Below are 24,062 nucleotides of genomic sequence, written 5' to 3' on the forward strand. Positions count from 1 at the left end.
ATACTCCAGAATTATTTTCAAACTTTTATGCGTATTCTTACAATTACAACTACCACCAAAGTTGTACAAACAATCGTCACAGTGATGTTAGTATAACAAATTATGAATAATATATCATGCAAAGCATTTAACACTGTGTACCAAATCATATTATGCATTCATTTAACACCATGTACCTAATATTTTGACTTTGACCTTATCGTGAAGCTAAATAAGGTAACCGAAATATTAGGTACAGCTCCCTCTATATGTAGTACTGCAAAATACAGTACAACCTACCAAAATATGAGTCGGCTACATTGTTGAATAAATGCCTCTCTGGCAGTGTCAATGCAACTCGTGACTGGATTGATATGGATCTCATTAAATTGTACAAATGTTGCTAATGCGGTGGAGATCAGGGTCTTGGAATGAGCTAATATCCACACGTCGCTGTGAGGCAGTGTGTGTTTGACTCATTTTGGCTCACTAAGGATCATGGCATCTCCGACTCCCATTGAAGGCAGCATTGGGATGACGACCAAGCCTCGCAACTGTCCTTAATTCTCGCGATGATTACAATATGTCAGGTTGAGCGACTCACAGTGCCGTATATTCATTGTGACATAAATATTACATATTCATTCATTATTTATTTTCTGCTTCATATGTAAATCTACAGTGCCTTGAGACAACGTCTGTTGTGCAATCGTGTCTCATAACTGGACAGCATTTTGACATTGGCTTGTGATGAAACAAAATATTTAAAAATAATAATTAGTATCTGAGTTTGTGCGAGGGGTTTCAGGGTTTTTTAAAATCAATGAATTGTCCCTGACACAATGAATGAAATACTACAAGCAGTTTGTGTTTTTTCATTGTGATTCGCGATGAAATATGTACTTTATTTTAATATCGGATTTGTAGGCTTCAAAGTGCGACGACGCCGAACTTCCGGTATCAAAATTGAACGGCCCTTCGAACAGGCCTGCGTCAACAAAATGTCATCATGACGTACACGGAAGTGCTGTGACGGCCTCTGTAAGGGCAGGACAAGAGGACACATTTCGACAAGCGTTCATCGGTGGCGGCGGAGCGGAATCGTAGCTCAAGGTGAGAGAAACGACTTCAAATGCGCACATATATGCAGAGATTTTATTTTTATTTTTTTTAAATCAATTAATCTATATTAGAATCTTAGACGGTTGCAAGACGTTTGGCATGCGCCATTTGCCGAATTGGCAATGTCACGTACATATGCTCACTCATGTGCGTGCATGAGTCAGAATAAAACAGAAACCACATTCACGCTCTATAATTGCCCGAATTCACTGACAAAAGTGAGTTATGTGCAAGATCATGTTTCATTTTAATTCATTCATTTATTGCTTGGGAAACATTTTTTTTTTTGCCTAACGCTACACGACGTCTCTAATGTTAAAAATGGTTGGGAAAAAACGCTCACACCTCTTCTAACGAATGTTCTTGTCTTTGTAGACATTCAATGGAAATTTTGAGTATTTTTTCCCCTCCTACTTGCGTGAATGTTACTTCCGTGAATCTTAGCGCGTGGCGCGTGAAGTCGCTTTGCTGCGCAAGGCCATGATGAAACCACTCGCGATTTTCTTTACGTTATTTAACGTTCACTTCATGTCGTAACCTGTTCCTCTTTTAGTCAAATGCCGTCGATTTGAACGCCCCCATTTTGCATGGAGATGACAAAAATGTGTTAACGTCCCAAATGATGAACTGAAGTTCAACGTAGTGGTTTGCAAATGGAGCGTGTACATTTTTACATGTGATGTTTTTGCATTATGGTTTCTCACAATAGTTGTGTGGCCGCAGAGGGGACCTGGCAAATTGAGAAATGATAATAGGACATCAAACGTTTTGGTTGTTACCTTTTTATTGCAGCTCCTATCAATTATGTTAATGATTGTTAGGATATCATGGGTAATGTGTCAAATCAAGCTTGAAAATAAAAGTGTGCGACCATAGCGCAGGCGTTGGGGGGAGTAGCATTTTGATCACAGTAAAACCACACGTTTCGTTTGTCAAGAAAAGGCACCCCACTTCCTGGAACGAGTTACGACTGCAAGGTAACAAACTGCCTGCATGCTCGCGGGGCGGTCGGAGAAACCAGTTTTGATTCTTTCCACCGGCTGTCCTCAGGTGATCGCGCATACAACTAACAAACAGCAAGGCGGTGGAGCGTAAAAGGAGGCGTTAGCGAGTGAATGGTTTAGACTGCAAACACTGCTGCCTAGGCGAGGAGGAAACTTGAGGTTTAATTTTCACATTGGAGTCAAAATTAGTGGCTGAGTTGGAACTGCGGGAGGCCAGGACGTACGTATTAGCATACATTTTATTGCATTTTATTTTATGCAGGGTGCCGGACAAGCTAGTACCTTGGAAACTTTGTCAAACGTATTCACAAGTGGATGTCATTGTCTGTTTCAGAATCAAAATGGATCGAGTGAAGTCTACCGTTAACAACATGGTGAGTGTATGTTAGCTCACGGTTTTTATTTGTACTTTTGGCCAAACGTATTTTTCTGCTTTGCAATGAAAGTACATTAATTGGCATCCTTATCAAGACAAAATAATGCTCTTTACTATTCTTTCCACTTGTAAAATGGTTACACAGGATGTTAAGTCTGGACATTGGGGGGGAAAAAAAGAGGCAACACCATGTTGCCATCAATTGCCAACATGGTGTTGCCTCTTTTTTTTTCCCAATTAATGAAAAACAGAATGTTATTTCAAAACGTCAGAAGTAGATCGTCAGAATGTAGATTGTCTTCCTAAGTAAAATGTCTATTTGAGTAAGCCAAAGGTGTGCTTTTGAGTTCTCAACTAATTGCTGCACCTCTAAATTGTAGAACAGAAAATTTGTACAATAATTGGTTAATCATAATTCACGTCATTTAAAATAAAATGCAAATGAATGTATTGTTTGGATAAAATATGCTATTACGTTTGCATATCACTTTTCCCATCTGTTGTTTTGTGAAACTCAGAATGTGACACGACACACAAATGTTTGCCAACTTCCGCCCTGCAAACTTGTCAGCAGCATTTTTTTTTTTTCCTTTCCTAGAAGGGAAAGTTTCTGTGAATTGTCAAGGCAGAGTCAGTCAACCAAAGTTGCCGGATCACATTGCTGATTCTTGACTCGATTCTCATTCCTCCTCCGGTTAGATTAAAAGCGTCCAGTACAGGCGGTTCACTTTGCAGCGCGACGAGGAGGCCGACCGGCACGTTGAGATCAAGCTTTCCGACGACGACGACGCCAACGAGCACGCGGACGCCGCGCAGGCCGACGGCTCCCCCAGCTTCCGGCCGGCCCCTCGGAGCACTTTTGGCACCAAGCGCCTCCTCGTCATCCTGGCGCTGGGATTCCTGCTCGCCTTCGTCGTGGGTGAGAAGACGCATCGGCGTTTTGCCGGCGTAGCGGCCTATGGCCTATGAATGAAATTGCAATTTGAAAACTGGCTGACCATGGGACGCTTTTGCAGGCTACTTTGTCGGCAACCTCACCTCGAAGAAGCCGGGCGTGGAGCTGGCCGGCTGCTCGACTCAGTCGTCGCAGACGGAGGGTGCGGCGCAGGAAGAGGAACAGGGAAAGGAGGACAACGGCGGCAACGACGACGACGACGAGGAGATGCCGCACGAAGAAGCCCCGCCCAGCTGGAACGCCATCAGCCAGCTTCTCGACGACAAACTCACCGGCCCCGCTTTCGACGCGCGTCTCAAGTAAACCTTTTTTTCAAGTTGTTTACCATGCCGCTGTAGCTTAAATGGACTGCGGCTGTAATCGGCGGATTTCGATGACGTCAAGTACTGATTGCACATCCCATCGGCGTGCTGGCGCCGCACTCGCGTTGGATTTCCACATCGTTCAGCCCTTCTACCAAATGTGGATGACTTGTGCTGACAAACAACTACTTGAAAGTTTGAAATGCGTGTTCGAATGTCAGCAGGCAGTCAGCTGACCGATTAAGCCAGCAGGGTGAAGAGCAACTCTTTAGTTCTACATTCCGTCTGAGCAAAGTTGACATTTGGAATCCCCTTGATGTGAAAATGTGCTTTGAGCGAAATGGAATGTCTCCTCAGGACCTTCGATATGCCGTCCCACCTGGCGGGCAGCGAGGGCGACGTCACACTGGCCAACATGATCTCGGACGAGTTCAAGACGCTGGGCCTGGAGAGCTGGGTGGACGTCCACTTTGTTCAGCTGCAGAAGCCCGACAGGTGCTCTCGGAGCTCTTTCCACTTTTCGCGTCACTGTGGATTATTTTCTGATCAGCATTTCATTTTGTCACGGGCAGCAAGCGTCCCAACGTCATCACTTTCGGCGCCGACGTCTTCAAACCGACCGGCTATCTGGCCTACAGCGCCACCGGGAAGGTGGAGGTGAGCGGCGGCGGGCGATTGGCCGATATTTACCGGACGGAGGCTTGTGTTGCGTAACGCGAGCTCATGCCCTTGTGCGTGTGTCGATCAGGGCAAGCTGGTGTACGCCGCCTACGGCCGGCGCGAGGATTTTGACGCCGTACAGAAGGAGAACGTGGAGCTGAAAGGCAGCGTGTTGCTGCTGAGGGCGGGAAACCTCAGCTTTGCCGAGCAGGTAAAGAACAACAACAACGTCGGCGGCGGGTGTGCAATTTTGGATCAAAACGTATCTTATGATTCCTTCAGGTGGCTAACGCCGAGGCCCGAGGAGCCGCGGCCGTCCTCATCTACCCCGACGCCGAAGATTTCAGCTACAACGCCGACACGGCGCTTTACGGCCACGTGGGTGTCACCGAGAGCTCTCGGCGTGCTCGGTTGCCGTTGAGCCTACCGCCTCATTTGCGTCTGCTTCCCTTGTCCAGGTCCATCTGGGCTCGGGCGACCCGTACACTCCGGGCTTCCCCTCCTTCAACCACACGCAGTTCCCGCCCACCCGCTCGTCGGCCCTCCCCGGCATCCCGGCTCAGACCGTCACGTTCAACATGGCTCAAACGCTCCAAGAGTAAAGCCCGGCGGCCACGTGGGTGCTTTCCATCCGACCGGAATCCGTTTATTTATCCCGTGCCTCCGCGCAGGAGAATTGGTGGCCCGAACAAGATGGGCGGCGTGGAGAACGTCAGCGTGGAGGTCAACAACGCGCTGGTCAACACGGAGATCCACAACGTGTTTGGAGTCATCAAAGGATTCATCGATCCCGGTATGCGACATTTGCTGGACTCCCATCGCAGAATATTCTGTCACGCTACTACCGTCGGGTCCGTGGACGCTTTGAGGAAGTAATGAATTGTGTGCCGCAGACCAGTATGTGGTCCTCGGAGCGCAGAGGGACGCGTGGGGCAAAGGCTACGCGCGCGCTGCAGTCGGCTGCTCCGTTCTGATGGAACTGGCCAAGGCTTTTCAGGACTTGGTGGAGAGAGGTAAATCGCAAGAAAATGTATTTCCGACTTATATGGAATGTACAATAATTGTCGGACCGCTAGATATTGTGTATGGCTGACATACTTCTAACTGTATTTCTTCCTTATCAAGTCTTCGGCAATTAAACAGCTGCTACGCTAACTGTGGAATGTAACGATTGTTTCCACGTTGGACAAGTACATTTTCGGATCTACGCGGCTCTTTCCAGATGGTGTCCGGCCCAAGAGGAGTCTGGTGTTTGCGAGCTGGAGCGCCGGAGAATACGGAAACGTGGGAGCCACCGAGTTTTTGGAAGTGAGCGCTAATGCTTGACTTAAATCTTTTTGGAGCACGTTTCGATTTAAAAAAAAAAAACGACAAATCTGTTTTTCAGGGTTATTTGTCGTCCATCGACAGAAAGCTCGTCACTTACATAAGCCTGGATGGTGTGGTCATGGGTATGTAGAAAGTGTAAAAGCGCACGCAATCGCCTCTGAGGGTTGTTGACTGCACGTGGTGTCCGTCTCACAAGGTCGCGGCGGCCTTGTTGCCTCGGCAAGCCCGCTGCTGCACACCCTGCTGGAGGACACAATGAAAAAGGTAACGCCACCGCTTCAGCCATCCCAAAAATGAATAGAACGTTTTACGAAAGGAGCCAGTCAGCATTTTTTGTTTCCCCACAATTGAAAAACGTCTCCCTCCCAGGTGAAGAGTCCGCTCAATATCGGCACCGTCTACGACATGGCGGGAAAGACAAAATGGGAGGCCAACGTGTAAGCCGACGTCCAAAAGTGACCTGACGATGTCATGAAAGTGCCGTAAGCAACACGTGTCCGTCTTTTTGTAGACTGAGGCCCATGTCCGTAGACGACCCCGCGTATCCCTTCTTGACCGTCGCTGGCATTCCCTCCGTCTCGTTCCACTTCATCACACCCAAGGCGAGTCACCAAGGCCACGTTTCCTTCATGACATGCTGTGTCCAGTGAGCTGAGCATGCCTTTTTTTTTTTTTTTTTTCCTCTTCGTGTCTGAAGGTGGAGACGTACACTTACTACGGCACGGACATGGACAACATGGACCACCTCAACTACAACACAGCCCATATGACTGGCAAGATAACGGCTCGAGCGGCGCAGTTGGCCGGCCGCATGGCCCTGCGCCTGGTCCACGACCACCTGCTCAGTTTGGACGTGGGCCGCTACCACAAGGTCCTGTCCAAAGCCATCAACCGGCTCTACATGCACGTCCGAAAGCTCGTCCAGGTGAGGCCACTGAGTGAATTGGTGTAACGTGTGCAACTATAGTCACAGGAACAACAAGCTGCTTGGAAATGGGCTCATAACGTTTACTATGCCAGTCTATCAATTTTTCTCTCCAATCTCCTGAGAATACTCGCTCCTAAATTTTCTCTGGTCCGTGTTTAGTGTGAGACACACCGTGGCCACATTTTTGTCCAGGCCTGTGTTATGAGTTAAAAAAAAAAAAAAAAAAAACAACTTTTGAGCCACAATTTAAAAGCAGTTTCACTGTAGACGGCTGGGCAAGACCCAACTATTTGTCTCCCAAGTTAATTTCCATAGAGCGTATGATGAATGACCTCATGAAACAAAGGTGGATGTGCTGTTGTGCAGAGCGGCGAGCTGAAAGGCGTGGAACCCGATTGGCTGAGCAGCGCGTTGGGCTCCTACACGCGAGCGATGGCCAACTTGAACACGGTCATCATGAACACCAACATGAAGGAAGAGCGCGGCAGCCGCCGCGTCAACGACAAGCTCATGAGCGTAAGAAAGCTCGACCCCATTCATGCTTTACATTCTCTCATGTTTTTATGTAATTGCAACTAGATGGCAGCTCCCCCCCCCCTTTTTTTTGTCATTTAGACAAGGCTTGTTGCCCATTTAAATTAAGCTCCTCGCTTCAAAATAGTTCCTTAGCTTCAGGACTGCGCCAAAGCAATACTTAAATTAGACTTGCTCGTTGTAACTCCCAAATTCTATAAGGTGACACAAAAAAAAAAAATCTCTTACCGTCTACAGCCCTCTTAGGATGCTCTTTGTTTTTCACCAGGTGGAGCGTAACCTCCTCTCGCCGTACGTGTCCCCCGTGGAAACCCCCTTCCGCCACATCCTGCTGGGCCGAGGCAAGCACACGCTGGGGGCCCTCGCAGAGACCACGGACCCCCAGGAGCTGCACACCCAGCTGGCTTTGGCCACCTGGAACCTGAAGCTGTGCGCCAACGCCGTAGTCAGCAACATCTGGGAAAACGACAATCGAGTCTAGAGCGTGCATCCGTGTCACAAAGTGTGAGTCAAAACAGCAGAAAGTCAAGACAATTTCAGGAAAAAAAAAGCACTTAAAAAGCTGTCAATTACAGCTCAGTCCCGCCCTTTTTAAAGGTCCAATTTATATTTAACACTCCAAATCAACAGGGGGCGCCACGGCTCCTCTTGTAAGAATGAAGGAAATGCTGTTTTGGTGATTAAGTGTACCTCTTCCAATGCTGTTTTTTTTTTTTTTTTTTTTTTTTTAAATATGACATTATCGGAAGCAGTGCCTTCCATAATTATGACGGTTATACTGTCTGGGGTGGGGGGGGGGCCTCCGGATCCCATCCTAATACTTGAAAACTTTGAATGCTACTGACACCCCCACCTCTTTGCCATCCAAACACTTAGGACCTTATTTAATACTTTTTTAAAAATGTATTTATATATATATAAGACATTATCGGAAGCAGTGCCTTCCATAATTATGACGGTTATACTGTCACATCTGACAGCAGTATCTGCTACGTGAACTCGAAACTCAACTGTCGGCGCAGAAACGGAGGCAGCTAAGAAACTTTCACAAAGACCGTGAATTAAGTAAAGCGGGTAAAATTGGGGGGAAAAAAAGGGCTGCAAATTAAGTAAAGCATGGAGAGAAAAAAAAAAAATCAATGGGCCACAAATGAATTACAATGCAGGAAAAATTCAAGAGCAGTAAATTTGTAACGTGGATAAAATGCTCTGATAAAATCAAATGGAATTTATAAACAAAGAATAAATTGTAAAGAAAATATAGACAAGGTGAATAAAACGATCACAGCAAGAAAAATGCTCAATAAAAGGACCATATAAGAAGTAAAGCAGACAAAGTTGCTCATTGAGGGCAATTGACAAGCAAATTTTGGGTCTTTATGTCCTCGACTGGACCAGTTGGCGCGAGTTATCGGGGGCAGTGACTCCCATAATTAAAACCCATTATCGGGGGCAGTGTCTCCCATAATGACAAGTGACGGTAGTGTTTTATCTACCAGTGCGTGTGTATTTTCTTTTTTTTTTTACATGTGTATTTATCGGGAGCAGTGCCTCTCATATTTCACTCAAGGGTGGAACAACTTATCGGGGACAGTGTTTCCCAGAGTTTTATACGTATTTATTATGATTTTGCTTTGTGGTAGCTCTTTAGGGCCTGTTCTCTTCCACACTGAATGTCCTCCTTTGTCACGTATCGATTCGCTTTCACGCTCGCTGCAAAAATGTTTCCTTCTATGTTGAGATCGGCATTCATCCACTGTTACTGAGGTTTTCAACAATATTTGAGCTGACAAATTCATGTACGTGAGGTTTTCATCAGTTTCTTATCTGTTACGGAGGCAATGTTAGTTGCGCTATCCTACATAAGGGGCAAATGAAAAGAAAAAATAACACTTGCCATTTTTTTTGCAAATGAAAGCTTTAAATGACAGATGTATTGGAAATTTGGGGGTTATGTTTACAGATAAAACAGATGTTACTCAAACATACAGATAAATTGCTCAATTAGAGAGTCTTGCAGTGCCCCCCTTGCTATTTAGCAAGAGTATCAACTATAATACATGAAGTGAAGCAAGTCATGTCTCCAGAAAAGAAATCCCATTGCTCAATATGAGCAAATTGAGTTGTTTCATCAGGTCATCGAGTTTGTTCCAATTGTTGGGGGAAATCATCACCTTTAAAAGTAATTTGTTGGATTTAGTGGGGTTTCTGGCACTTATTTGGGGGGGAAAATGTTTTTCATGTTGGCCAACAGTCGGTGAAATGCCCGGCTTGAACGTTGGATTTGGGTTTTCTGTACTTGAGAAAAAAATGTTTCCATGTTTGACGAAGATTAAATAAAATAAAACCCTGAGCTTTGCACCCAGTTGATATTTGTCTTTATTTAAAACTGCAAGTCTTAGTAATACATGAAGCTATTTTCTCGGGGTTTTTTTGTTTAGCTTACTATACTGTATTTGCAATTTCCCCGCTCTGTCGTACTGACACTTCCGGGTTGCTCTGCGACGCGGATGAATCTGAATGTGGTGCTCGGGCTCACCGGCTTTGCAGCGGGCGACAACGCACGACTCGCGGTGCGGCGGAGGAGAGTGACGACAGTCCCGTTACATTTCCGCTAATTTGCCGATAAACCACCGCGTCCTGCTCGAGAGCCGCCGCTGAGGAAGACAACCCACCGCGTCGAGTGGTATTGAAGCCCACCTTAACTGGTCGGTCTGGCTGGTAAATCTGAAGAGCACTGAAAACGAAGAAAATATCAAAATTATAAACACAAGGGGGCGGCACGATGTGGTAAATTCCCATGTGTTATCATTTATCGACATTAAAATGAAATAAAACCATTTGTTATTACTTTTTACCTGACAATATTGAAGCTGTTTCTCTTCTACTTGCAGGTGGATGTGGGGTCCCGCCTGCAGCCGCATAACCTCCTATGACTCCTAATCCAGTTCGGATCCAGTTATTTTCAAACAGGAGCGCGTGTGCGAGGTAAAACCAGACTAAGTTAATTTTGTGTTTCGGGGGACGCGCATGCATTTTGGTGTCTCCCGAGTTCAAACGCATGGACGCTTCAGACACCGGCTCGGTAGTGGATTAAAAGATTAAACAATTAGCGGCAGTCACCTGGAAGAACAGACGGGTCACAACATTGGGTACCCCTTACACACACTTACAATATAGTGGAAACAAACTCGGATCTAAAATGAACTGGCAATACGGCATTAATCCCCCCAAAAACCTACAACTTTTAGTTACATTTTTAATTCATAAAAATACCACTAAGTAAATGAGGAATATAAAATCACTAAAAACAATCGAGAATGTGAAACAATTTGAGTAATATAAAAAGCGCTCTATATATAATTTGATGAAAGAAATCACAGTGCTTATGTTTGCGTTTAAGAAGGCGTGGCCTGGATCGTGACGTCACACAATCGAAATGTACAAAACATTCAGCATAATTTCCTATCATTTTAGTATTTGTTCATGAACACCTTGTGAAGGGTAATTTACGATTTGTATTTCAAGAGTGAATTTAACTTGATATACTTGTGAATTTTACAGCAATTAAATGTATACAATCATTTATAAACACAAACAGCTGTGTAGTCGAAAACATACCATGTGTTATAATTTTGTATTTATTCATGAATTTGCAGTGTAGGTAGTATTTTGAAATTAAGAATTTGAACATATTGTAATAATATGCCGTCTGTGTTATACAGTATATGTATTATTTAATTATACTTTTTTTAATCAACTAATTGATGAGCATCATATGGCCAATATAGCCCGCGCTGCTATATTTAGAGCGTTGGCCTATTTCGAACCTCATTTGAGGCCGCAGATGCGTTCATGCACGAAAGAGCCTGCGGCCAGTGGTCGCCATGGTAACGGTGAGGGTAGTAGGGGTTCACGTGTGCATAGAAAGGGAACTACTACATTGCAATATAACACATTTCATGACACCGCCATGTGTGTAGCATCCACTGGCCGCTTCCCTTAAGTGCATGTTGGGAAGTGTCCGTCCCTCCATCCGTCCGTTCGCATCCTCATTTGCCTCCTCCTCCTCCTCCTCCTCGATAGCTCTGCTGAATTATTTAGCGAGGCGGCCAAGAGGGAAGCGATGGAGGTGGCGGCGGGACGTCGTGACTCAGCGGCGGCCAGCGATTTGATAAGAGGGTGCGGCGAGAAAGGGGGGGCGCAAATTTGTCTTTAGGTGGATGCCGGCAGCTTGAGATTAGAAATCGAGCGGCAGATGGGGGACAGCTACATGTACCGGAGACTCCCGTACGCCAGGGGAGGAGAGGAGGCCGACGAGGAGAACGCAGAGGGAAGAGCGAGGATGCCGGAGAATGCCGGGAGACAAATGGTAAACATGGGGGAGGATGCGCCACAATCGCTCTGTGTGTGTGTGTGTGTGGGTGTGTGTGTGTGTCTTTAGTTACCTCCACCAAGGTTTTCATCAGCAGGGCTTTGTCCAATTCCTCTCTATGTAAACCGACATTTTATAGATTGGAGTCATGTCCACTTTTCTTCCTCTTTGGGTAGCGCCTTCTTGAATGTGAAGCTCTGATGTCAGCCAGGGTGTCACTGTGATCTGATTCAAATTGTGAGGCAATGTAAATTTAACTTAGAAGCCTTCGTGTCAAATCAAACTGGATCAGGATCTGAGCGATATTGTACAGCAATGTAAATGCAATACAGACACTATAATGTCAAATGTAGCTCTCAAGGCATACCAAGTTTTATTGGGATCTGATCTAGATTACACAGCAGTTTAAATGCAACACAGACGATTTAATGTCAAATCACATTCGATCAGGATCTGTGCCAGAACATGCAGTAATGTAAAAGCAGCGCAGAAGCGTAGAAAAAAAATCGAATTCGGTTGAGACCTAAAACAGATTGCGCAGCATTTTAAATGTAACATAGAAATTCTAATGTCAAGTCACATTGGACCAGGATCCGATCTAGATCAGAGCAATGTAAATGCAACAAAAATTCTAACGTCAAATAAAATTGGATCAGGATCGGATCCAGATTGCACAGCATTGTAAATGAAGACCTACTGTACATGGTAACGTGTGTAGATGCAGGGCGAGGAGGGCACGGAATGGCTTCTGGAGCTGCTGACGGACGTTCAGCTGCAGCAGTACTTCCTGCGCATCCGCGACGAACTCAATGTCACGCGGCTCTCGCACTTTGACTACGTCAAGAACGAAGACCTGGAGAAAATCGGCATGGGCCGCCCCGGTCAGTGTCCTGACACCCACTTGCTGCGTCCGCATGTGTGCGTTTTTCACAGTGGTATGCCTGATCTGTTTTCAGGTCAGAGGAGGCTGTGGGAGGCCGTCAAGAGGAGACGTGCGCTTTACAAACGCAAATCCTGGATGAGCAAGGTCCAATGCAACACACAAACCCACCGAGCGGTTCAGTCTGGTTCACATTGCCCCACCTCTTCCAAGTGTGCCTTTGTGGGAAGTGTACTCAACTTTAAGATTGAAATCAAGTTTGATCTGGATCTGATCCAGATGCTGCTGCAAAGTAGATGTTATGTTAAAGCGCTAACATTAAATCAAATTTGATTAGGATTTGATTGAGATTGTGCAGCGAGGTAGATGTAATGTCAGGTTGAGTTTGATTGAGATCTGTTTTACAATAAGATGAATGTCACATTCTAGAAGTTCTCATGTCAAATTATGTTTGATCAGGGTTGGATCCAGATTATGCCGCAATGTAAATGCAACACAGAAAGTCGAATGTCAAATAAAGTTGTAAATGTCATACTGAGTTTGATCGGGATCAGATTCAGATTGTGCAGGAATGTAAATGCAACAGAAGCGCTTCCAAATCAAGTATAATCAGCATCCGATCCAGATTGGAAAAAATGATCTCCTTTACCAACCAAAGTCACTTCCCATCCCTGCACCCGCAGGTGTTTCCTGTCAAACGTCCCGACACTGAGCCCCAGCCGGCCCTCCCGCTTGGGGCGTCAGGCGGTTCCTCGTCCGGCGGGGAGTCGGCGGCCTCGCTCACCTGCCTGATCCGGGAGGCCGAGCTGCAGCTCTTTGAGCGTCTCGGCGACGGCACCTTTGGGGTGGTGCGCCGCGGCGAGTGGAGCGCCCCCAGCAGTCGAGTGGTGAGACACAAACACTTCTGTTGTCTCAATGAAGCTACTCAACTCACTTTGACATCGTTCTGTGGCACCAAAACTATGCAAGATGATGCCAAAGCGCTTCTTTTATTTAAATGAAGCCTCTCAATACAGTTCCATTGCTACAAGATGGCGGCGCCATAGTGCCACTTGTCTAAATGAAGCTAAGCAACTCACTTCAACATAGCACCTCGATGTTAGAGGACCACTTTTGTCTAAAACGAATCCACTCAACTCACTTCAACATACACCAAGATACCACCAGTTGGTGCCAAAGAAGTACTTTTATCTAATTGAAGCTATTCAACTCACTTCATCATCGCGCCTTGGTACCAAGATGCCACAAGATGGCGCCAAAGTACTCATTTTCTCTAACTGAAGCCCCACGACTCACTTCAACACAATTCCTTCGCACAACGATGCCACCGAACGGTGCAAAAGCACTACTTTTTTTTCTAAATAAAGCTCCTGAACTCACTCAGGCACCTTTTGTACTTAACTCATTCAGTACGAATTTTTTTCAAGCCCTCTTTGAAATGACATATAAATGTGTCATTGGGATAGAATGAGTTTAGTACATTTCAGTCCGTCTCCTCTGCTCATAATGGACTATGGAAAATAACCACCAAAATCCTTGCTCGTATTTTTGCTCTTTTGTGCGGTGGCAGCTTTCTGTGGCGGTGAAGTGTCTGAAGGCCGGCGTGCTGGAGTCGGACGGCCTGGATGACTTCATTAGGGAGGTGAACGCCATGCACTCTCTCAGCCACCAGAACCTCATCCGCCTCTACGGCATCGTCCTGACGCAGCCAATGAAGATGGTGAGCGATGCACGCGCATGCTCACATTTCCTTCCTTGTTGTTTTCTAACAAAGCAGCGATTGCGCTGTGCCCAGGTGACGGAGCTGGCTCCTCTGGGCTCCTTGTTGGATCGGCTGAGGAAGCGTCAGGGTCACATCCTCATCTCTTCGCTCTGCATTTATGCCGTGCAGGTTTGGTGATGAACACGCTCAATTCGAGGCTGGCTACATGAAGAAGAAATATTCTTGGAAATGTTCTCCAATTATGATTGCCTGTGTTAGCATAACATGGGTTTCAGTTTGAATTAGTTTTGACAGATTTTCTATCTTACATATTTTGGGAGCACAATGGCAACAATAATGTGGTTGCAGAAGGGTGGCTATATAGATAAAAGTGGCCAAAAATTGAAAAAGAAAAAAATAACATTGTGTTACATTTTGAATGAATGGGGCCATCAACAATCATTTAGTTGTGGGAGGGCATGTGTGTACAAAAAAAATCGATACAAAAGTATGACTATTGTTTTGCCCATATCACCTACTCCTAGTGGTCATATGTAGTATTGCTGATTGTGTGTTACTAAGAAGCATCGCAAAGCTAAAGTGTCGTGTTGTGCAGGTGGCGTGCGGCATGGCCTACCTGGAGCAGCGCCGCTTCCTTCACCGCGACCTGGCGGCCCGCAACGTGCTGCTGTCCACCAACGAGACGGTGAAGATCGGCGACTTCGGCCTGATGAGGGCGCTGCCGTCCCACGCCGACCACTACGTCATGGAGGAGGGCCACAAAGTCCCTTTCCCGTGGTGAGATTGGCGACCTTTTCAATGTCACGTACTTCTGCAGAGCAAACAATAGCGCTGACGTTAGCTAGCATGCTAAACATGGTTTTGCTACTCAAAGACAACCCCAGCAACTACTTTATACATAACTGTGAGAAAGTGCCATCCACAAAAGCACTGGAGGAGAGTTTTTTGCCGCCATGTTGGATGTGGCAAATGATGACGTTAGCAGCTTAGCAGATAACAGTCAGCGCACACCTGGCGCCATTTAAAGCGCCTCTGCTCGACCCCAAATAAAGTTCAGCTGTTCTCGTACCATTCTCACCTGAAGAAAACCGTGCAGGGATTTCTTCTGCGATTCCCTGCAGGTGCGCTCCAGAGTCCTTGAAGACTCGCACCTTCTCGCACGCGTCCGACACCTGGATGTTCGGGGTCACCCTGTGGGAGATGTTCACCCACGGGCAGGAGCCGTGGCCGGGCCTGAACGGGAGTCAGGTATTCATTGTACTCAAAACTCAACCACACACTTCCAGCGCGGTGACGAATTGAACTTGTCTGGCCTCGACCAGATCCTCCACAAGGTGGACGTGGAGGCGGAGAGGCTGTGCAAGCCGGACGACTGCCCTCAGGACATCTACGACGTCATGCTGCAGTGCTGGAGCCCCAAGCCCGAGGACAGGCCCACCTTTGTGGCCCTCAGGGACTTCCTGATGGAGGTAAAGCCGCGAGCTTTTGGTGCCTTGTGGTTTTTGTGTCCGAAGTGCTGATGGGAACGTTGTGGTTGTTCAGAGCACCCCCGCCGACATGAGGGCCCTGCAAGACTCTGCCGAGGACGACAAGCTCCACATTCAGATGAATGATGTCATCACTATCATTGAGGGAAGGTCAGTCAACAAGTTTTTTTCTTTTTTTGAGCTATATCCCACTGACCAGAGATGCTAATGAGTATTACTATGGGCAGATTTACTAGTCAAAGCTGGTTGTAACGAGTTTTGCTTTGACTAACCAATCAAAGGAAGTTACATGAGCCGGGACAAGTGACACACAAAGCCACAAACACAACACAAAGGCTGAAGTCTGACTGGCCCCAAAAAAATCTAACACCCACTTGCACGTACTCAAGAAACACTACAAATTGAAGAGAATTTAAGCTGCACATATAAGCCAGCGCTTGTGATGGACCGACGACCCGCCGCGAATGTACGCTATGTGCGTGTTTGTGTTTCCAGGGCCGAGCACTATTGGTGGCGCGGCCAGAACCGGCGAACACTGCGCGTGGGCCAGTTCCCTCGCCACGTGGTGACGGCGGTGACCGGCCTGTCGGCGGACGATATCAGCAAACCCTTAAAGCACTCGTTCATCCACACGGGCCACGGAGACACCGACCCGCACAGGAGCTGGGGCCACGCAGACCGCATAGACAGGTTGGGATGATTTCTCCAACTCTTTGATGAGATTAAAGTCAATTAGACGTCGCAATGACGAGCACAAGTGGGTGGCACATCTGACTCGCAGAGGTGGGGGGTGTTGAATCTTCCCCAGGTTTTGTTCCATGTTCCAAAAACTTAGCTTTGTTGATGACACAAATATTGTCCATAGACATTCACTCTATGGACATTTTTTTCCATTATTGCACAAGCCAAAAGTTCCAATATACAGTATTTTGTTAGCGTGCAGTTGCAATGCATATTCACTAGAAGGCAGCATTGCACCATAGACATCCAGTAGAGTCATGGACCACATTATTAGGTACACCTTGAAAAGTCAGTTCTTTTGCAGTCATCTGAATCCTTTCTCTCTTCAGTCTCTATTTAGGGAATCCCATGAAGCCCCCCGATGTCCTCGGAATGGACCCTTGCATCTCCAGACCGACCAAGCTCCCCAACCGGGCCAAGAGTAACCAAACACATACTTTTGGCAACATTTGTGTTTTTTTTCTGGGGGCCAATTGTCTGACACTGTCAACTTTAACAGAGCAACCCCCGCCTCGTCCTCCTCAGCCTGCCGTCCTGCTCAAGAGTAAGTGGCCCTCACCTTCCATGCCAAGATGGCCGCTATGTGGTGACACTCCGCATGTTTGCTCAGAGCCCTTCTACGACTCCGTGATGGAGGACTACGATGACAACGAGGAAGACGCCGCCGCTCGGCCCGGCGCCAAGAGGCTGAGCGTGTCGCTGGGGCTGAAACTGCGCCCGTGGGACAGCTGCGGCGCCGGCCGGCTGGACGCCAGTGAGGTGTCGCTCATCGACTTCACGGACGACAGCTTCAGCTCCACCACCACGCCCTCGCCGCTCACTGAGACATTGCCGCACGACCAGGATACGCTCAAGGTGCGTGTCAGTCAAGTTGACCCCCACCTGAGTGTCCGATTCACGAAATCACGAGTCATGTCATCTTCCAAGCCGCTTATCCTGTACAAGTGTACAGGGTCGCGGGGAGGTGCTGGAGCCTACCCCAGCCGACAATGGGCGAAAGGCAGACTACATGCCGAACTGGTCGCCAGCCAGTCGCAGGGCACACACATGGACACTGTCACTGAGCGGGAACCGATCCCACGCTGCCCGCATACAACTCAGGCGTGTGTACCACTACACCATCAGTGACACCGATTCACATAATCTGACACGCTTATTCATCATGACAGAAAATCAGTCAAGAACCAATAAGGTTCTTGAGCCTCCTACCCTTTATGGTATGGTCGTACCTGAATGTGTATTTCCTCCACCAAAGTCATTGTTGGCGATCACACGTGCTTCCCCTTAAAATATCTTCAAGTTGAGCTGAAAGACAAAAAAAATAATAAAAAATTAAATCTGAGCAAAAACAACATTCCGGGATCCCGCTGGGGTCCGCGCTCATCCCCCCCCGCCTTTGGCCTGGAAATGTCGTAAGGCGCCTTCTCCTCGGATGAACACGATGTGACGAGATGGCGCGCATTGATTGGCGCGGCGCTCCTTCACGCTTTGATGCTCCACTTTGTCTCTCGCTATTTGCACAGGTCTTACATCAGCAACAGTATCACTTGGATGTCCTTTTTGGGGTGCACTGTCTTGTCGCTGGGGTGCTTTTGTACTCTTGACACTTGACTGGGGACCATTTGGGTCCCTGGAGAAAGTGCAAACAGCCGGCCTTGTAGATTGTACATGAAGGAGAGTAATGGATTTCTAGTGTATTCTTTTTCTGACAGTGAAGATGTCATCATTGGTTTATTTACGCAATCACCTTGAATGAAATACAGCAAACCCTCACTGTTCACGGGGGTAAGGGACCAATGCCAATAGCAAAAATGTTTGAATAATAGACTCACCCTCAAAGGGCTATATTAATAATTTAAACCCCAAATATATCATAAACTATGATCCCCTAAACGCGTACATTTGATTTCAAACTCAAAGTAGCAGTTGTTTGAATGTTTATAATTACCCTGACATCGATGCTAACATCCCTTAGCCTGTCTTTGGCGTTTCACGTTATATGGTGGCATTAAACTAGCGACCTTCGTTAGATAAACTTATGTGGTCATTTTGAACATTTCGGTGTTTAAAGGTGCAATGTTTAAGTCAGGTTTGTTCTATGTCAGTTTTACAGTTAACGTCAACTAGGAGTTACAAAAACAGATTGAGGCAAGCACACTGGGCATCTTATTTGGAAATTATGCTAGAGATTTAATTTCTGTATGTGATATATGATAATCTTCCATTTCTTTCGTGGTTTGTGTGTTTTCAAAGCTTAAAATGTGTTTAAAGCATGGGGCGGGGGCTAAAAGTATTTTTTACATGATCTAATCTATATCGCAGATTTTCTCTTCCAGAGTATTTCAAGTGCTTATGGTATAATAAAGTGTAAACCATATTTCAGGACACCCCCTCCATCCTGGACTGGCCCCTTCCGCAGCCGGCCTACGACGAGGTGGCGGCAGAGCTGCAGGACCAAAGCGAGGATCAGGAGGTGCGCTCCATCAACAAGGGGATGGCCGAAGAGCTCCCAGCCACTCCAGCCATCGCCGCCACGTTGACCCGCAACGAGTCGCAGTCGGCCGATCTCTTCCAAGAACTCCAGCGAGAGGTGCAAATGCATTGATTGCATTTTAGCAGTGTTAATGTAATTGTTATGAAACTTTCTTAGGGTAAGGACCTTTGTCTGAGTATTCAATTAGCTTTTGTGTCTGATTATTTAATTAGCTCTTGTATGTCAATAATATACTCTTAGTAGCTTTATGCACAAACTAACTAAAAGGTAGAAAACGGCAACAAGGCCTAAGGGTGAAAACTCGAGGTGTCATCCTGTGCTAATCTTTTTGTTTTTGACGAAGGTGATGGTGAAGCTCCAGGTTCCCATGACGACGGGGCGCTCGCTGCCCTCCTCGCCGCTCCCCCTGCCGCTGGCGCCCCTGGCACCTCACCGGCAGATCTGCCTACCGCCGCCCTCGCCCTCCTCCGGCTCGGAGGACCGGCCCGTCCTGCCGCCCCGCAGCCCGGCCCCGCCTCTGCGCCCCGTCAAGCACGGCCCCGCCATGGGCGCCTCCCACCCGCGCCACAGCTCCATCTCCCTGGAGCTGGTAGACGGGCCCCCCCAGCTGCCGCCACGGGACCGAGCCCTCTCCCAACCGGGCTCCCGCTCGTCCTCGCCGCTCACCCTGGCCCCGCCGCTGCCGTCCTCGTCGCCCGTGGCGCTGCCGCCGCCGCCGCCCCCGCTCTCAGTGTCCCCTCGCCGGGCCTTTGGCCTACTGGGTCCTCTCCTGTCTTCCTCATCCTTGGCCTCGCCTCCCAAAGTCATGTCTTTGCACTCGTCCGGCTCCTCGTTGGAGCCTTTGGCCTCGCGCGAGGCTCGCGGACCTCCCTCGGCGATTGACGGCTCACAGAGCTCCGCCCGCTCCCCGTTGCCAGAGCGGCCGGCTCTACTGGAGAGGTATGATGTGATCACAGAGAGGCGACAAACTGAGCCAGTGAGCGAGCTAAATGTATTTACAGAGAACATGCAAAAAGTTTAAAACATTACTAAGACTTTAAACATCCACATTTCAACCAATCACCTGAAGCAAGTGGTTTGCTTCACCTTAATAAATGAGTTTACTTAAAGCTAACTAACACAGAGACACATCTTCGTCCCACTTAAAGCGGAAGTCAACGCAACCATATTTTTTTCAAGAATATGTTCTATGCAAGCCCGCTAGTTGAAACAAGGCATTCTGATAAATATTGCGTTTGTGGAATAAGTGTTAATGCACTCGTCTTTAGCCATCTCTGGGGGCGGCCATTTTGTCTTCTGTCGACTGAAAATGACATCACAACTGCTCACAACGACCAATCACGGCTCAGATTCAGAAAACAGGTCAGCCGTGATTGGTCGTCGTGAGCAGTTGTGATGTCATTTTCAGTCAACAGAAGACAAAATGGCCGCCCCCAGAGATGGCTAAAAACAAGTGCATTTTGCTGTTTAACTTATATTGCACACATGCAAAATTAATCAGAATGCCGTGTTTCAACTAGTGGGCCTGCTGGGAACATGTTCTTGAAAAAAAGATGTTTGGGTTGACTTCCGCTTTAAGTTTACGACTTACGGAACGGCACAAGCCAATAATGCTCTCCCATGACAAAAGCTGTGGACAAGTCTTTTATACGACCTGTGTGAAAGACGGCTTGTGTAACGCAGTGCAGCAGCATTGTTACACAAGCAAATTCAGTTTACTGCCATTTCAGCATACCCAGGTGCTATTTTTAACCACGGCTTGTGCAAATGATGAAAACAAAACATCAACTGTCTCAACGCCGGAATCACTCAATACGAGTGTGGCTTGACTGACAGGCCGGGGGGCATTCAGCTTGAGATGACCCTAAAAATGCACGACAACCTTCACGGGTGAACTCAATTTGAGCTTTGAGCTTTTGAATGTCCGACTGTTAAGGTTGCAGTGCATTTAAATTTGAGGGCCATCTTGAAATTTCATCCCAGGACTGAATGTCCCAAACTTTTTATGAGTAGTGTCTGCAGGCACAATGAAAAAAAGATTTATTCCCAGCTAAGTGAAAAATTGAATTTTCAAATAGATAATCAAAATCCACCAAATGTCAGCTGTAATCATGTGTATTAGCAGACTTTGAGTTGTTGTTCTTGTTGTTGATCAGATATGGCGCTGCCAACATGGCTGCGGTCAAACCCATGATTCAGCAACCTGCCAGAGCCAAGCCCAACTCCTCCTACAACAACAACAACGGCCGACTGCCGTCGCTCACCACACAGCGAGAGCTGAGTGTCGCACAGGTGAGGAACCGAGCGCCGTGGTCGTCATGGTTTGCTGATTGATTTGCTCCTAATCAGATCCGAGAAGCCGTCCACGGCGTCACGCTGGACGAGTGTCAGGCCGCCCTGCAATCTCACGACGGAGAAGTCCAGCAGGCCATCAACCACTTGAAGGTACTGCCTCGTACATGGCAGCTTGAAAGATACCACGTGGTCAAAAGTGTTGAGACACACCACTTCACTTGTCAATGAAGAGCCTCTTATTAAGGCATTTGGCTTTTTACATTATACAGGTGTATAATGTATTTTTGGGGAAGTATAGCGCATCCCCATACACGACAAGTCTTTGTCATGGTTTCAGTTTAGGTCAGCAATAATCCCGCATGTTCTGCCATCCGGAAGTAACTTGGTGTCCTTCTTTTACAAACATCCTCAAGTGGCTTATTGTACCCAAATACATGATGACATTTTTTGGGTCCAACGCTGAAGGTGGAGCAGTTGTTCCGCGTGGGCCTGCGCTCCCGACACGAGTGCGAGACGCTCCTGCGGCGCTGCCAGTGGAACCTGGAGGAGGCCAGCTCGCTCATGCTGGAAACGTACGGACCGCACTGCAACAGGTATCTCCCTTTTTGTTTTTTTCCCCCAACAGGCTCGCAGAACTTGAAAGTGGCTCAAGATCTTCACTCGTCCCAGCCTCCAAGTCATAGGCAGAGAAATTCGGAAATAGTCCGTGAAACAAAATATTTTCTTAGTTATTTGATTTGAGTCTAATAGATGGGAAGCCACTCCAAAAGGCTTGATTAACAGTTAATTTTCCATAATACGTCCTCTTTGGAATATTATGGAGTTCCTCAGGGTTGTGCCGCAGGACTCCTTAACCTGTCTCAAATCCTTTTTGTCATCATTTTTCTGTTAGGAAGTGAAAGCAGTAGATGACGAGGGTGACTCATCCACTTAAGGACCAGAGAATGTTCATCTCTTGTATGTACTGTGAATAGCTGCTCACACCAATTGTTGTCGCATTTTTCCACAATGGAACTACTTATTTATTTTCATTCTATTCATAACTGCACACTGAAGTTTTCCATTCAGCAAAGTTGGAAATAAAAGTAATGTGAGAGAATGGCGTGTGTCGCTTAATAAAAGAAGTCTGCGTGTGGGAGGGGGGGGCTTAGCAAGTGCACCTATCATGGGAGTCTTGTCTGGACCCCCTGCGGGATCAAACCTGTGACCTTTCCATTACAGGACAACAATCTCTTCCTGGCTCACATTGATCGCAGTGCATGGCTGCGCGTTAGATCAGTGTGATCCCTGGACGGCCTTTCTGATTTCGCAGCAGCACGAAGCACTCCGCAATTTTTAAAAAATTGGTGAAATTGTTTGCGTCACGGGCGGCACGGTGGGCGACTGGTTAGCACGTCCGCCTCACAGTTCAGAGGTCGTGGGTTCGATCCCGGCCCCGGCCTCCCTGTGTGGAATTTGCATGTTCTCCCCGTGCCTGCGTGGGTTTTCTCCGGGTTTTTTCCTCCCACATTCCAAAAACATTCATGGTAAGTTGATTGGACTCTCTAAATTGCCCCTAGGTGTGATTGTGAGTGCGGATGTTTGTCTCTGTGTCCCCTGCGATTGGCTGGCAACCAATTCAGGGTGTCCCCTGCCTACTGCCTGAAGACAGCTGGGATAGGCTCCAGCACGCCCCGCGACCCTTGTGAGGATAAGCGGTATCGATGATGGATGGATGTTTGCGTCACACCCCTTCAACGCAGACGGAAATGAGCGAGACGGTCCAAATGAACCTCACTTGACTGACTCGATAAAGTAAATTTATTAAATCGCATGCTTGTGATTAGCGAGAGAGGAACTGAGATGCTAAGTCATGGCCAGCCGGCCGTGTCCTCAACTTTACCGCCGATAGTCGCGGACTCGTCAAACTTCCAAGGTCATTGATTTCATTACGTGTACACTGCACGCGCTTGGGATGCAACTTGCCATGAACTCCCCCCACCCAACGTTGATTATTTCTTGTAGTTTTGTTCAGTTGTACTTTGCTAGCCGGTGGTTCTCCCAAATAACTGGCAAGAACAGCGACCGCGTTCAAATGTGCAAGTACTGAGCCCTTTTTTTTTTTTTTTATGAATCTACACGTTTTTTCCTATCCAGACATATATATATATATATATATATATATATATATATATACGGTATATAAATACAAGTCAGCATTGAATGTGAGGCAGGAGCAGCGTCAACTCTTGAGTTCTTCCCTGAAAGTGACCTTGGTGAGCGTGCGTATGTGCAGACATTCAAGCTGTGTGTCGCACAAAACCACCACGGGCCAATTTGTATCGAACAATTTGAGCCAGCAGCAACCGACAAAAGAAAGCATTTGTCTTTTCAGAGTCACTGTTGAGCTTTTCTGCTTCATGAATGCTCTTAATTTTTTTCAGACTCACTGCTTTTCCCTCACATGACCTTGCCTGATGTAAACAGCGTCTGTAAAGATGTTCTCATTTCCTTCCAGCCAATTGACTCCATTTGTGCTCTTAACGGCTTTTGAAAGGAGCAAGAATCAGCTAAATATGATTCGTATGTGAGTGAAATATCCTCATGTGCCGCTTAATGACTGCTCCTTGACTGCACGGCTGAAAAGAAACGTTGAAATTGATTTGCAATTGGCCCTGCTTGAAATAAATTGCATGTAATTAATTGTGTTTGTTGCGTCCTTGGAGCACTTTAACACGATGGGGCAAAGTCAGAGGTTAGGAGGGTTGGCTTGCTCACACGTGCAAAAAATTGAAAGAATATTGAGTAGAAATTGCATTTGTGGGACAAAAGTAGCAATATTGTTATGTATTGGTATCTTGTACGATACAACGGACAACAAAAGGACCCTAACGTCTGC

At 47.0% G+C, this 24,062-nt stretch overlaps 2 protein-coding genes and 1 long non-coding RNA gene across 8 annotated transcripts in view; 2 read left to right on the forward strand and 1 right to left on the reverse strand.

Annotated features, from left to right (window-relative positions):
* Nucleotides 1-949: 949 nt before the first annotated feature.
* On the forward strand, nt 950-9,550 carry tfr1b (transferrin receptor 1b). Of its 2 annotated transcripts, none has more exons than XM_086020413.1 (19): nt 950-1,092; nt 2,440-2,479; nt 3,181-3,400; nt 3,498-3,735; nt 4,096-4,233; nt 4,311-4,395; nt 4,487-4,609; nt 4,681-4,776; nt 4,857-4,996; nt 5,070-5,191; nt 5,292-5,411; nt 5,621-5,706; nt 5,786-5,849; nt 5,924-5,991; nt 6,097-6,164; nt 6,239-6,329; nt 6,425-6,652; nt 7,022-7,171; nt 7,458-9,550. In XM_086020413.1, the coding sequence occupies exons 2-19, from the start codon at nt 2,447-2,449 to the stop codon at nt 7,668-7,670; spliced, it is 2,283 nt and encodes a 760-aa protein (XP_085876539.1). In that variant the 5' UTR covers nt 950-1,092; nt 2,440-2,446; the 3' UTR covers nt 7,671-9,550. The 2 variants fall into 2 exon arrangements, with proteins under 2 accessions (XP_085876539.1, XP_085876540.1); XM_086020414.1 differs by lacking the exon at nt 950-1,092 and adding an exon at nt 1,127-2,325.
* LOC147127140 (uncharacterized) overlaps nt 2,711-24,062 on the reverse strand; it is a 46,319-nt gene continuing 24,967 nt past the window's right edge. The window contains exons 4-13 of one of the 4 annotated variants that reach the window (XR_015084203.1): nt 17,625-17,700; nt 14,784-14,978; nt 12,267-14,368; nt 11,638-11,789; nt 10,048-10,128; nt 9,729-9,926; nt 7,418-7,645; nt 5,825-5,970; nt 3,520-4,266; nt 2,711-3,444 (exon numbers count right to left, since the gene is read on the reverse strand). This is a non-coding gene — a long non-coding RNA (uncharacterized LOC147127140). Of the gene's footprint in view, nt 3,445-3,519; nt 4,267-5,824; nt 5,971-7,417; nt 7,646-9,728; nt 9,927-10,047; nt 10,129-11,637; nt 11,790-12,266; nt 14,369-14,783; nt 14,979-15,236; nt 17,565-17,624; nt 17,701-24,062 lie in introns of those variants that run through there. The other 3 variants (XR_015084202.1, XR_015084205.1, XR_015084204.1) reach the window with 3 other exon arrangements.
* tnk2a (tyrosine kinase, non-receptor, 2a) lies at nt 9,722-22,283 on the forward strand. Of its 2 annotated transcripts, XM_086020411.1 has the most exons (22): nt 9,723-9,979; nt 10,084-10,177; nt 11,276-11,561; nt 12,283-12,445; nt 12,521-12,591; nt 13,128-13,331; nt 14,015-14,164; nt 14,240-14,335; nt 14,763-14,944; nt 15,289-15,415; nt 15,490-15,636; nt 15,710-15,804; nt 16,150-16,344; nt 16,725-16,816; nt 16,895-16,939; nt 17,006-17,250; nt 18,779-18,985; nt 19,233-19,828; nt 21,046-21,181; nt 21,239-21,334; nt 21,650-21,777; nt 22,077-22,283. In XM_086020411.1, exons 3-22 carry the CDS (start codon nt 11,448-11,450, stop codon nt 22,081-22,083), a joined length of 3,096 nt encoding a protein of 1,031 aa, XP_085876537.1. In that variant the 5' UTR covers nt 9,723-9,979; nt 10,084-10,177; nt 11,276-11,447; the 3' UTR covers nt 22,084-22,283. The 2 variants fall into 2 exon arrangements, with proteins under 2 accessions (XP_085876538.1, XP_085876537.1); XM_086020412.1 differs by lacking the exon at nt 11,276-11,561 and having other exon boundaries at nt 9,722-9,979.

The sequence above is a fragment of the Filicampus tigris genome, chromosome 21 (assembly GCF_054856515.1).
Source record: "Filicampus tigris isolate MCC_2025a chromosome 21, RoL_Ftig_1.0, whole genome shotgun sequence".
Taxonomy (NCBI): Eukaryota; Metazoa; Chordata; class Actinopteri; order Syngnathiformes; family Syngnathidae; genus Filicampus; species Filicampus tigris.

What these genes read in the sequence shown, in the direction of transcription:
- tfr1b (XM_086020413.1), top strand. Translation starts at nt 2,447, where the DNA reads ATGGATCGAGTGAAGTCTACCGTTAACAACATG. An exon ending in TCAGGACTTGGTGGAGAGAG is followed by an intron (nt 5,412 to 5,620) that starts GTAAATCGCAAG and finishes GGCTCTTTCCAG; the next exon opens with ATGGTGTCCGGCCCAAGAGG. An exon ending in GAGCCACCGAGTTTTTGGAA is followed by an intron (nt 5,707 to 5,785) that starts GTGAGCGCTAAT and finishes TCTGTTTTTCAG; the next exon opens with GGTTATTTGTCGTCCATCGA.
- tnk2a (XM_086020411.1), top strand. Translation starts at nt 11,448, where the DNA reads ATGGGGGACAGCTACATGTACCGGAGACTCCCGTACGCCAGGGGAGGA. An exon ending in TGACGCAGCCAATGAAGATG is followed by an intron (nt 14,165 to 14,239) that starts GTGAGCGATGCA and finishes CGCTGTGCCCAG; the next exon opens with GTGACGGAGCTGGCTCCTCT. An exon ending in TCTGCATTTATGCCGTGCAG is followed by an intron (nt 14,336 to 14,762) that starts GTTTGGTGATGA and finishes CGTGTTGTGCAG; the next exon opens with GTGGCGTGCGGCATGGCCTA.